Genomic DNA, 14,197 nt, shown 5'->3' with positions numbered 1-14,197 from the left:
ACACCCGGTGAAATTTAACAGGGGAAATGTTCACAGTATTTACCCTACCATCCAGACTATGGTGTATTAAACACCAAAATATATATGCTATTCCCCAATAACTTGTAATAGGTGCAATTTATTGTACCTGATAAATATTGAACCCCAGGATTTAGTTATTTACCAGGTGTGATAAATAGCACCTTCACTTGTAATCAGGCTCCTTGTCTTTCATGAGGGATTTGATAGTGAACTTGCCTGGCAGAAGCTCCAGGCAATTTATGTGGAATTTCAGCTCGTCTTCCGTCCCTTTTCCTCCCATAGAGATATCTCCACACCTAGTTCTCTAGCCCCATCACCTGCCATCTGATCTGCAAGCATGTCTGGGAAGACTCCGAATATCGCTCTTCTGTTCCACACTTCCCTATGATACAGCCACCACTGGATCTCCATTTGGGCCTTCAACAATAGCTATATGATCTCCAGGAAAGTCATCTCTCTTCTAAGATGATTTGCCTTCAGTCTCTGTAGGGCAGTGTAGTGAAGGCATTCCGGGATGGCCTGAATCAGCACTGACAGAAGACCTGCGACTCTAGCCAGTTGCCTTAAGCACAACCTGTCCCTTTGAATGGCGGTCCACAATTCCTTCTCTATTGTCATCTTCTTCTCTAGAAGACTAAGCAATGTCATTGTTTGATAAAGGGCAGATCTGACTTCTCCTTGTTTATGATGAAGTCCAGAAGCAGAGCAATAGTTGTGTTCGGATTGGACAACAATTTCTGTCTGCAATGATCCATCAGTAGGATATTGTCCTGAAGTATTCTGCCACTTGGTAATGCACTAGGGGCTGAGGACAGTTTAAACAGTAGTGCTCGAAGCTCATACACCTGGCTCAGTCACCAGAATTGAAGAAATATCATCTGATGGTCAAAGATGGGAACCATTAGACAAGGGTCCTCCATAATGAGCCTGACCATCCAGTCCCCTATAATGAGCATATTTCTCATCTTCTTCATCTTGAAGGGGTGGTAATCTAGCAACTCATTGAATTGTTTAGTTTTTTTTACTAGTTGGAAGATTTGCTTAGAAACCCTCTTGGGTGTCATCTCCTTGACCTCTTTGTCAATGAGGCTCATTTTTTGGTTTGAGAATCTCAAGGGTTGGGGCAGAGAAGCCTAAATTGAGGTACCATAACATTCTGCATGGAAACCTTAAATCTTTAATAAGACCTATTGGTTAGTGATTAGCTGCTCCTATCTGTGCCTAAACCACCTTAATCGCCCTCCTATCTCTAGAAAGAAAGAATGTATAATCTTTACCAGAAAATCCCCCTGGGGTATTGGCTCCCATAAACGATCCTTTTCTGCACCTGCTCTAGCCTCATGAAGGGAAAAAGGATCTTGCTTGGCATGTATTTTGCTATCCACTGTTCCTCATCTTAAGCTATCTACAGAAACCTTGATTAACAGGATGGAAGGAGGAGCAGCCCCTGACTTTTTCCACCCCCAGCGAAGGCCTCCAGAGGGAAAATTCTTGTAAATGATGTCTGAGCCTTATCAAGAGCTGAGAAAATTGCCACAAACTTCCCCAGCAGCGAGACTCCAGATTAACATTAAGAGGTTTGACAGGCTTCCGGACTTCAGAAACTTGTTTGTGAAACAGTTTTGCTCAAATCCTTAGGCAGACTCATCCCAGAAGAGGACCACTCCACCTCTGTGCCTTCACAATTTTGTCAGTATTCATGGTCATAAAAAGACCTGCATACTTTGTGTTGATTTAGTGTGAATAATAACTCTCTATAAATAATGTGAAGAAAGTTGCATCTTAAATGCATCCTTTATGTCTTGTTGGGCCACACTGCTCACTGTTACCTCTTAATAATTTCTTCCATTACTGAGCGGGGTTCCCCTACCACCTCCGGAAGTGTTCTGTGAACAGGTGAGGGTAGTTGATGAAGGGCGGCCTAATAGAGCTAATCTATGAAGATGTGTCTTTCCTTACGTCGACAGGCCCCATGGGAGATTTACACCCATCCAGTCAGTCTGAGCACAATTGCTAACAGCGAAAAAGGCTTGACCACATCTGCCGATCACCCTCTAGCTGCAACCTTGGTCATGGGTTTTGAGTCCACTGTGCTCATGGGTCCTGGTTAGGGATGCCTACAGCCCAACATGACAAATGTAAAAAGGCTGCAAGGACAGTCAACAGCCAACAGCGTTTGGCTGTGTGCTGCTTGGGGTTGGCCCCTGGTACTTTCCTGCAGCCAGGCCCTGTCACCAACCCCCCAAAGGCAGGCAGTCCTTGTCAGGGGCACCCAGCCCACAACCCGGGCCAATTTCGCCCCATGGACCCCATCTCCCATTGCCTGCCACCTTTTTTAGGGGAGGGAGATCATGGCCCCTGGTTGTATTTGGCCCTGGGAGCCCATTCCTTGCAACATTGCCATTATGTAAAAAGGATCTCACAATTTTTTCAAAGTCCACCCCCAGAGGACAGGAGCATTTTTACTGCTCCTGCATGCTGGAAGCAGAATTACTATTTACTCTTGCTTGGCAGGACCTTTCAAATGGCTCCCACCAAATTAGAGCAAACAGAAGTTTCCCTGCCTGCACTAGTGCAGGCAGATAAACTACTATGTCCCAGGGTAAGCCCCCTTCCGTTTGAAAGTGCAAGGCCAGGCTCTGGGGGATGGTGTCCATGGGGCCGATCGCAGCCAAGGGAGCAGCCCCTTCCCTATTTGTGAAATTAGTCTTGGCCTGGGGAGGTGGTGGTCCCAAGGCTACATAGACATGACTACAGCCCAAACCGCCAGTGGCAGCTGCCGCAAATCTCAAGGAGAAGGGCAGGCAGGGGTATGGTACGGGGGATAAAATAATAATTTAAAAAAAAACCTTACCATGCCGACTCCGCTGGCCGCCACATCGTTCCTCTTCTCTCCTGATGTCCCAGCAGGCCCTGTGATAACAGGACAGACTCCCCATGCAATCCTGGTGCTGCTCTCATATTATCTCTTGCATGCGAGCAGCATCGGGATTGGTCTGAGTGGCTTCGTATGCCACTTAGACAGTGCACTGGGGTCTCTGGGAAAACTGCTCCTACTTGCTGGGAGTGGAATTTTCATCTGTTTTCCTGCTCACTGTCAGAAGAACAAAAGGCAAGGCGTCTCACTCCTTAGTTCAGTTTCCTCCAAGTCCCACCATTAGTCTATGGAAGGTTCTATTACTTGATTCTCAGAGTAAGCAATATATGTGTAGCCTGGGTATAGAGATGTGGGCAGTTAACTGTTCTCTAACAATACATTGTTGGACAATGTGTACTCTTTGGCTGTGCCTGGAAACGTTTATGTTCATAGTGTTTGGTAGGTTTTGTTCATTTTTAAAACCTTCACATGAGGTGCAGTGAGTCCCTTAACATTATGAATGCAGCACCAGGCAAACTTTACATGAAATCAGAGGGCAGAGTCATATGTAGATTCTTGAAACAGCCTTCTTGTGTGAACTGTCCTAGTGGATTTTTGATGTTCTTTCATACTTTGATTTAATCTATCAAATATTTCACTTTACTGGTATCTTCCTCTGAGTTATAATACTTCAGGCGTATGTAAGTCTTGCTAATAGGTTTCTTGCGTTTTTGCCGAGCAGGTCATGGAGGCTTGCAAGGACGCTGGTCTTGTGAAGTCCATTGGGGTCTCAAATTTCAACCGCAGACAACTGGAGCTCATCCTTAACAAACCAGGACTCAAGTACAAACCAGTCTGTAACCAGGTAAGCAACTGTAATTCCAAACTACACCCCTGTATTCTCTCTGGTTGTAAAACCTTTGGTGGATTCTATTCTGCTTCAGTGTTATCCCCTGTTTAAATTGATTATTGTAATCCAAGTGGTGCAGATTTGTAGAGCACACTATCACCAACGAGGGTATCCTGGCGCTGAGTTGGGCCACACCTATGGACTAGTGGGACTATTCCGAAAGCCATGTCTTCAGCGTCTTGTAAGAAATGGGGGGATGCTCTTATGTGTGGTGGCAGGTCGTTCAATGCATTAGGAGCGATGTAGGAATCTGGTTTTCCATATGCATGGGATGACTGCAAGTAGGGGTCCAGACTAGCGGAGGTGTCTGGTTCTTCTTGTCTTGTCTGAGTCACTGTATCATCCCAGAAGAGTTCTCCATGAAATAGCATTGTTGAGTTGTCAAGAATGAACAATTTATTTGAATAGTGGCATAGTCATCATTCCTTTTCAGGTTGTGTCTGGAAGTGTTCTGGGTCAAATACCAGAAAAGGAAGCTTTGCCGTGGGGTGAAAGTGCATGCATTTGGTCCCATGCAGGATGGAAGAAAACCATTTTGACAAACATGATTATGTCTCATACTGGGCCCTTCCAACAAAGAAACAAACAAAAACCATAGAATTGTTGCAAAGCACTATATTTGTTCAGGCTGGATTGCTAATTCCAATCAAGCTACGAATCACCTCTGAAGATAGCAGTATCCCTTTTGAGACCCTTTAGGAGACAAAGCCTTTCTGAAAATTGTTACAGTGCCTGATCCAAGGGAGTTTACTAAACTAGAAGGCATCTAGGTCTCTGCTTTGCTGTGCCAAACTGGAGGGAGGAATTATGCCTACTTTTAAACAAAGTTAAACATGCATGCCATTGGCCACGTTGGAGAAGTTAGTTAAAAAAGACTAAACGCCTACTGGTGTAATGTGATGGATATGCTTACATGTGTACACATTGGCAGCAAACATGAAATAGCGAATCTGTAAAGCAAACATTCCAAGATAGCAGCTGACTTGCTTGTGCATGTGTCTGGATGACAGATTGTGCTTCAGCACATCATTGCTTGACTTTCACTCTTTAAATTAAAGCTGTTGTTTCTTCTGCCTAGTAGCAATCTGTTGATATATTTTCTTTGTGCCATCGTTTGAGAAAAAGTTGCTTTCACCTCTTATGTGCCGATGCTGGGCAGCACATGTCTAAAAGGAAGAGTGCATTTTGCAGCACAGCACATATCAGCAGGAATTCTAGGAGCATGGTATTAAAACAATGTGATATGTATTCATTGAATTCCAACTACTGTAATAAGCAAAACAATGTATTTACATTTCATTACACACCACTTATCATCAAACTGAGACAGCACTGAGACTGACATGATAAGAAGCTTGTAAATATTATTTATCTAATGTCAACTAGTTCATCTATGAGTATTAAATTGGCACATCCTATACCTGGTTTACCCGTAAGTGTTTGTTCTAGATCTCTTACAAAGACTTTATTACAATACAGTAATATTTTTCCCACCCATTATGCACCTACTTTGTCAGTCCCTACTCTGGAATGTAAGGGTGATCTTAGTCTTCTAGTATTATGCTTGTTGTCACTGGTATTAACAATCCTAACAAGGCTAACACTAGTCTGGAATTGCTTGTGTTCCCAGCTGGTGGGGGCTTGCCTGGCAGGTTGGGATGGACTGTTCCCATGAGGAGCAAACAGTATTGATTTGCATAAGGTGGGCCTTTGTCTAGAATGGCACAGTGGGTGAAAAGCGATGGGCTGGAATGCTACCACAAGAGATTGCTAATGGTTAGTCTTTTTGCAAGCATTTCTCCCACCACCTTGTGTGTGATTGATGGTTACCTTGATTAACTTTTCTGCTGAAAATTTAGCATTCTACTTATGTGTTCTTCATGTGGCCTGAGTGTAAACAAGTCCAAAACTAGGACAGAAACTTTGTCTTTCTGTCTCAAAGACTGAACAAATTGTTGAAGTGTAGCTAGGCTGTTCTTTTTGGCCAAGGTGGGTTGTGACTGCTGTAGGAGTGCCAGTCTTCAGATCTGTATGCTTATACGTAATCTTGTCTGGGTCTGTGTTCTGCGATGTATGTGACTGTTTCTGGAAACCACAATGTCTTCACACACTGGAATATGTAGCAGGCAAGTGCCCTTGAGACACTGACACCTTCTCGGGAGCAAAAAGCCAAAGGCATAAAAAAACTCCTTGCTTGACGAAGAATTCTGAAGGCTGAAGAAACCTAGGAGTCCGGAATCCAATAGGGAAATTCTTCAGGAGCGAACAGTGTGGCAGCCACATCAGCACAACTTGGCCTCAACGTCCATAGGAGAAACACCAAGATTCTGAAGGCTAACACGGCCAGCACAAATGCAGCCGCTCTGGCAGTCGATGCACTGAAGGAGGTTGAGGCCTTCACCTACCTGGGCAGTGCCAATAACAAGCAGGGCAGCACAGATGCCAACATCAATGCAGGAATCAGCAAAGCAAGAGTTTCCTTCATTCAGCTAAAGAAGCTCTGGAGCTCCAAGGACCTAAAGCTGCAAAACAAGATCAGACTTTTTAACACCAGTGTAAAACCAGTCCTGTATGAAGCAGAAACGTGGAGGACAATAGTAATCACCACCAACAAAGTCCAGATCTCCATCAATACCTGTGTGAGAAAAATACTCCTCATGTGCTGGCCAAACACTATCAGCAACACCAACCTATGGCAGCAGACTTTCCAACTCCCTGCTCATGGAGAAATTCTGAATGACGCTGGGGCTAGATGGGTCACACCCTCCGCAAGCCTGCATCAAACACCACCAGGAAAGCCCTGACCTGGAATCCTCAATAGAAAAGGAAAAGAGGAGGCCAAGTAACACCTGCCACTGAGGCTGACTGAGAGTAGATGGTTCACACCTGGAGTCCCATTGAAAGAAAACCCAAGACTGAGATGGCTGGAGAGTCCTGGTTGATGGTCTATACCCAGGAGGGGTAGTCGGCATAAGTCATTAGGTAAGAACAGTCAAGATCAGCAAATGGAGAGTGTGAGAAAATAAGCCAAGGAAAACAGCTTTGTTGCAACACACATTCAATCAAACTAAAGCCTTTGGATGGTTAAAGAACAGGAAAAGGAAATTACATCAAACATGACACTACAGGAAACAGAAACATTTGCGAAAAACCAGAAAGGAATCAAGGAAGAAACAGCCATGATGAAAAATGAAAAGAAAAGACAATGAAAACCTTAAAAATGCAGCTGCACTCTCAGACAAGCAGTTGCCATCTTGGAGCTGGAGGAGCAAGGGGCAATAGCTAAGAGCCCAGGGGCACGAGGGAAGGCCGCTCTAGGTGACTGGAATGCACAGCCAGCAGCTGCTGTCTTCATGTGGTGTCTAGTGAGTCCTGGGAACAACAGTACCATGGGTGGCGGTTGCTGCTGGCTTTTGGGTTTTTTGAAAAGATGAAAGCAAGCGGTGCTGATGGAACTATATGACTCAGAGTTTGAATAGAAGTGATCTGCACTCCATACTCTCCTCTCTAACAATCACTGGTTCATCCTCATCTTCTACCCTTCGAACACTTCAGGGAAACTTCCTTTTCCCTCGTCTCTCATGGTGGGTATTGGTTGGGTTGTCAACTGTGTTAAGATTATCAGAAGGGGGGCTTGGAGAAGATGGGTTAATGCTTTCTTTCCCTTGTCAGTGAATGTGAAGCTAATGTGTCCAGTGGAAGAGCAGGCGTAAGAACATCCTGCTCTGGAGCATGCTTAGTGTCTTGATCTGCTACTACTTCCGGAAGATCAGGGATTGCAGACTGTGATTCTTATTGTTGACTTTACTATGAGGATTGGTTTTTACTGCTAGAACAATTCAATTTCAGACTCACTGCTTTCCATGACTTCAGTCACTGCAGCACTGGGAGGCACAGGCTTTGGTTTGATAGTTGTGCCATTCATCAATGGGTGATCCTTCTCACAGTCCCTTCCTGCCCAGAGGACAGTGTAGCAGGTACATCATGTCTCTGGAAAAAGGATGAGGGCTTGATGCCATTAGCCACTTTCTTGACAGCACCTTCTTTAGGGCCAGCTTCACTACTTCTTGTATGAGTATCACTCAGCATGAGGGGAAGCCCCTAACAGAGGATTCTAGGGTCTCAGTCAGGTAGTTTGCTGCCTTCTCTCTGAACCAGAGTCATGCTTGATGTCTTATGCACTTCCATGCTATATAAATGACGGAGGAAGTCAGAGGGACTTGAGCAATTCAGTCAATGTAATACAAGTCATCATCATTGTCACAAATGCTTAAGAATAGTGTGCCCATGTATAAACTAACTAACTACACATTTCATGGTAAAAGCTAATGTGGTGTCCCTCCAGGGCCCATGGGACAAGGAAGGCAAGGGCAGTCAGGCAAAACTCTAATAAAAAATAAATAATTAAATAAAAATGTAATAAAAAATAAATAATTATATAACAGCCGAAGCCCTTCCGGGTCCAAAGTACCCCTAGGGATGCAAGGGGAGACAGGCAAAATACAAGTAAATTAATTAAATAATAGCTGGCGGACTCATGGGACTCCAATTTGGGGAGGGGAGGTAGGCAAAAATAGCAACCGTGTACTATAGAGTACTACTATCAGCCAGTATACAGATATCAGGAAACTATATTAGGAGAAAAACAAACAACTAGCTGAAATGACATAGACTTCTTCTAATATTGATGTTCCTAAAAAATTGATTAAAATGAAGAATAATCAGAAATATGAAACCAGCCCTATACCAAAAATGAGCACACATTGGCCCTCATTCTGATATTGGCGGGCCGCGGTCGCCGCCTGCCAATATCTGGCCGCCGAATGACCGCCCCGCGGTCAAAAGACCGCGGTGGCCATTCCAAGGAAAGCCCCTGCAACAATGAAGCCGGCTCCGAATGGAGCCGGCGGAGTTGCAGGGGTGCGACGGGTGCAGTGGCACCCGTCGCGATTTTCACTGTCTGCTAAGCAGACAGTGAAAATCTTTGTGGGGCCCTGTTAGGGGGTCCCTGCACTGCCCATGCCAGTGGCATGGGCAGTGCAGGGGCCCCCAGGGGCCCCACGACACCCGTTCCTGCCATCCTGTTCCTGGCGGTAAAAACCGCCAGGAACAGGCTGGCGGGAAGGGGGTCGGAATCCCCATGGCGGCGCTGCAAGCAGCGCCGCCATGGAGGATTCCCTGGGCCAGGGGAAAACCGGCGGGAAACCGCCGGTTCCCCTTTTCTGACCGCGGCTTTACTGCCGCGGTCAGAATGGCCCTGGAAGCACCGCCAGCCTGTTGGCGGTGCTTCCGTGGTCCCCGGCCCTGGCAGTTTGAAACCGCCAGGGTCGGAATGACCCCCATTATCCTTTGAAAATGTAGATCCCACAAAGGCCTCTACTCCAAAACTCATTTTCATCCAGCAACAAACAAAGAGAAAAAAAGGAATCAAAATAGTGGTGCCTGCCCTCTCCCATACATTTTATAATTGACTGCATTGAACGTAGTTGATTTTTCCCTAAAAGTAAAAATTTATGTATTTAAAAAAGTGTAGATGCAGCAGAGATTACAGGCAAAAAGAGAGTGATGCTTCAAAAATCCAAATCCAAAATGAGCAAGGACACAACAAAGCAGAGGGAGGAGCCTTCAGGACAGGAAGAGAAATTTGCTAATGCACTACTGTAGCCTCCCAGTCTGCATGACACCTTTCCTTGGCTAAAAAAAAGAAAGCAAAATGTATTTTCTGCTAAAAGGTTACCTGAACTAGCAAAAGTTCAACCTGAAATGTATGTTTTCCGACTCAGTAAAAAACTGCTTCTTGTGTTTGAAAGCTGCTGTTCACACTAGTGCTGGTCATGGTGTTACTGTGCTTTTTGTGTAAGGATTTGTCTTCAAATAGAATTCTTATTCTGTGACATTCCATAATGGCATAATATTGGGCTTTACATGCAAAGTTGTTACATGACATCACAGAGCATACCCTAAATTACACTGACTGAATGAAAATTATGCCCAGGCTGAGTTCACTTCAACCTCTTTTAAGTCTTGTTCCCTGTGCACATTTTGTGATGAGGGGAAGCATAACAACTGTAGAGGTACAGCAGTGAAAAATATGCTAAAAACAATTCCTATTGTTATTGCCATGCTGGGTACTTTGACAGAGATGAGCTATTAAGACTTTAACAAAAATTATTTTAGTTGCTGTGGTGTTATAAGTTAATTCTGACTGCATAGATATTGTGGAGTGCCGCCTTCATCGCTTTAATTATCAAAATGGGAGTGGTTTCCCTAAGAGGCTGGGCACGAACATTAACAGTTGAGTGTTGCTGTAAAACAAAATGCTTTGTGAATGAAAACATTGTTTCATTGCCTTATGACTTAGGTGCCGTTTGAGGAATCTTCACAAAACTTTCTGAAAAAACGACTCATCCACCTCAGCTACTTCCTGGAAAGTTTTGGGCTGATCCGTTAAACATGGGTTGAGACAATGGTGGTGGGGGGGTCCCAAAACTAATTTTCCAATTCATTTCTTCATGGGAAACTTGGACAGCAAACTGCTCAACAGAATTGCAGCAAACTTGGCAGAAAGCTAGGCCTTGGCTCAGAAAGCATGCTTTGTGTTTTTGGGATATTAAGTCTCAAAAACTTGTATGTTTCATGCCAACAGAGGATCTGTGGAGCCAATAGATATGATATCTGATTGGCTGCCACAAAATCAACAATGATGCCACAGCATTGGCAGGGGTACCTTCAGGGCCGGTATCCCCCTGCAGCACTGAACAAAAGTAAGGATCTTGGTGTCTCAAGTGGTCATTGGGACATTCAAAATAAATTAAAAAATATATAAGTATAGTGAATGAGCACCCCATAATGCTCTTCGAGGGCTCCTCAAAGGTTTGTTTTGTGGAACTTGGTGATGTCTCTAGAAAGGGTAGGATTACCAGAAAGTATTTTTTCTTATGTTATGAGGTGCTGCAGGGAGTGCAGCAGCCCCTCAGCAACATTAAAAAAACAGTAAGTCTCCTGGGTCACTAAATCCATGACCACATGAGAGCTTATTATATTTTTGAAACATTTGTAGCTGGAGCTCCATGCTTTTCAGCTGGAGTGCAGAACCCCCTATGACTGCACTTTGCTGCTTAAAAACTGTTGAAAAAAACATTTTCGTATTTTTTAAATTAGACTTTATTGTATTTTTTATGCCTGTCACTTTTATTAAATATTGCTTTGCGGGAATTCCTAAAATATGCATGGCATTGTAATTATTGGCCATTTGTTTAAATAAAAGACAATATATGGGCTTTATGCATGTTGATATCCTGATCCCTTCATAAAGCAAAATAGGCCTACTTTTTGTATTTTGTTATACTGATCCTTTGGGGAAGTCAGTAGGTCTGCCTTCCTTAAAATGACACATACTCTGCGCTCATCCCCACCAGTTGCCCATGGCTGTGGTGGGGGTGTTTGAGCATTAGATGGGAGTTTGGCACAGGGCCTGGCCTGTGGTCAACCCCATGCTGAGCATGACCGAAGGCCGTGTGCGGTGTGGAGTTGGCTGCCAGTGAGGGGTTGGATATAGGCCAGGACCTGAGTACAACCCCGCGCCGCTTAAAGGCGCTACAGATGGTAATGTCAAAAATATAAGATGCACTGTTCCAAATGGAGAGAAAGGAAACTGTGGCGGGGGTCCTCAAATTTAGGAGCAAGAAACCTCACACATCCAAAAGGATGTCATGCTTCATCATCGGAGTGGTGCCCGTCAGACATTGCAGTGCCGGTCTGACGAGGAGCAACTCCGATGATGCTATCAGCTGATGCAAAGTATTTAATGATTACATAGTCAGTGATGTTTGTATTGATATCAAGAAGCGCAACCGAAACGCATTGATATTCTTTAGAAGGAATGGAGCAGGTGATATGTATGTATGTGTGTGTATATACATGTATCCCCTAGTGGTGGTCGCCACTAGGTAGTTATAGTTAGGACCTAGTTTCTATATAAAAAGTGTTTTTTACTTGCCTATATCTTTGGCATGGCTTGATGAATCTTCACAAAACTTTCTAAAAAAAACTACCAGTCCCATCATTTGCTGCCTGGAAAGTTTCTGGGTGATCCGTCCCAAATCACATTTTCCCATTCATTTTCCATAGGGATTTTGAACAGCAATAGCGCAAAAACTACTAGACGGAATTACACCAAATTTGGCAGGAAAGTAGGTCCTAGTCCATAAAGCAACAATTTTTTTGTTTTGGTATAATTCTGTTCAGTAGTTTTTGAGAAAGTAAGGGGAAAACAAATTTGTATAAATAGGGAAGCGAAGGATTTGCGACCCCTCCCGATCTCGTGCAGAGATCTGATAGGCTGATAACACTTCAGAAGTCGTTGACGTGTTGTCAGCCATCCTGGGACTCGCCTAAAGCGGAGTACCAAAAAAAGAAAAAAAAAGGGGCCAGGGTACGAACACTCTGACCCCTTAGCTCTGGTGGTGGGGTCCCAGAGAGACCCTCCCAGGGCTAAAAAAAATTTTTTTTTTTTTTTACAAGTGGAGACGCGGTGGAGCCATGAATCTACCGTAAAATTTTAAAAAATGAAGCATGGTCTCACGTGCTTCATTACTGTAAAGCCCCCAGGTGGCCCAAGTCCCTGGGGCTGTGTTGCTCTGCTTTAAACTAGGGTGAAACGGTGCCAAAGAATGGAACACTCTTAGTCTGAGTAATGAATTTATTTAGGCACTTCTCAGATATCAAATAAAAGCACACGAAAATATAGAGACATAGCTATTTACTGTGGCTTGGCTGCAGCTCTGCAGATGCAGCCAAGCCACAACAAACACTCCGTTTTTTGACAGCAGTTATCCCATGAGGGGTTTTGATTTATTTAAAAAAAAAAAAAAAACATAGCTCAGTGTGAAGTTCGCAGACCTTCACTCTGAGCTTTGGGAGTTTGAGTCCAGCTGGACTCATTTCCCTCTTTATTTATTTTTTTTATTTTTTTTATGAATTTATTTTTTTAATTTTAAATCAAACACAAATATCTCATTCTAATTATATGAGATATTGAAGCTTAAAAAACTCTGGCCCTCATTACAACATTGGCGGTAAAAGCCGCTTACCGCCGTGCAGAAGACCGCCAACGTACCGCCGCGGCCGCGGAATTCCGCCACAGCTATTATGACCCACAGCACGGAATCTGCCAAAATTCAGACACCCACACAAGTCCGCCACACCAAAGGTCAGTGATAAACTGGCGAAAACAAAACCGACACCGTCACGCCAACAGAAATACGCCCACACTATCACGACACATGAATCCACGCAGCGGTCTTTCAACCGCGGTATTCCATTGGCGGTACACACCGCTGCGCTCAAAATACACACACACATACAAAACACAGCCACATTAGACAAATCAAAATACACACACCTGATACACATACACACACCACTCCCACACACCCATTACAATATAAAACACAAACCCACATCACCCACAAACCCCTACGACCACAATTACTGAGAGAAGGCCAGAGAGAGACACCACCATCAACAAAACTAGCATCCACAGGCACACAACACCATCACCCACATAACTTCTACGCACCTCACACTACACACCACTACATATCAGCACACTTATCACCCCACACACCACCCCACACATCACCTACACCACCCCATGGCATGGCAAAGACACCCCAGGTTCTCTGACAAGGAGCTCAGGGTCATGGTGGAGGAGATCGTCCGGGTAGAGCCACAGCTATTCGGATCACAGATGCAGCACACCTCCATTGCAAGGAAGATGGAGCTATGGTGAAGAATAGTGGACAGGGTCAACGCAGTGGGACAGCACCCAAGAAATCGGGAGGACATCAGGAAGAGGTGGAATGACCTACGGGGGAAGGTGCGTTCCGTGGTCTCAAGATACCACCTTGCAGTTCAGCGGACTGGCGGCAGACCCCACCTCCTCCCCCACAACTAACAACATGGGAGGAGCAGGTGTTGGCAATTCTGCATCCTGACGGCCTCGCAGGAATAGATGGAGGAATGGACTCTGGTAAATTACATCTTAACTATTACATCCCCCACCCTACCTGCATGCCAGCACATACCCCCACCCTCACCCTCACCCCCATCACTCTAACTCCTCACAAATGTCCCAACATCACAAACCACACATCCTAACACCAAGCCCTGCATGCAACAACAAAGCATGGACACCCATCACTAAAGCATGGCCACTGCACATACCCATACTCCCCCAAACCATCATCACACAAGGTCTCACACAGGAATGCAAGCACTGGGGTACACGGTCACCCACCCATTGCACACCACAGCACACACAGATGTAATGAATATCCTTTTATACCCCTGCAGGACCCCTACCCAACGTCACTGGACAGGAGGGTCCACACATGTCCACACCACCA

General features: G+C 44.8%; 1 protein-coding gene across 3 annotated transcripts in view; it reads left to right on the top strand.

The window, feature by feature from the left end:
* The window catches only part of LOC138287471 (aldo-keto reductase family 1 member C1-like), a 194,990-nt gene that overhangs the window by 126,928 nt on the left and 53,865 nt on the right, over positions 1–14,197 (top strand). For all 3 annotated transcript variants that reach the window (XM_069227913.1, XM_069227911.1, XM_069227912.1), the window contains exon 6: positions 3,621–3,743. In XM_069227913.1, the coding sequence (XP_069084014.1) occupies positions 3,621–3,743 (123 nt within the window). The remainder of the gene's footprint in view (positions 1–3,620; positions 3,744–14,197) is intronic.

This window comes from Pleurodeles waltl, chromosome 4_1, assembly GCF_031143425.1.
Source record: "Pleurodeles waltl isolate 20211129_DDA chromosome 4_1, aPleWal1.hap1.20221129, whole genome shotgun sequence".
Taxonomy (NCBI): domain Eukaryota; kingdom Metazoa; phylum Chordata; class Amphibia; order Caudata; family Salamandridae; genus Pleurodeles; species Pleurodeles waltl.
The sequence above is the reverse complement of the archived record's forward strand: the minus strand, read 5'-3'. Positions and strand labels throughout refer to the sequence as shown.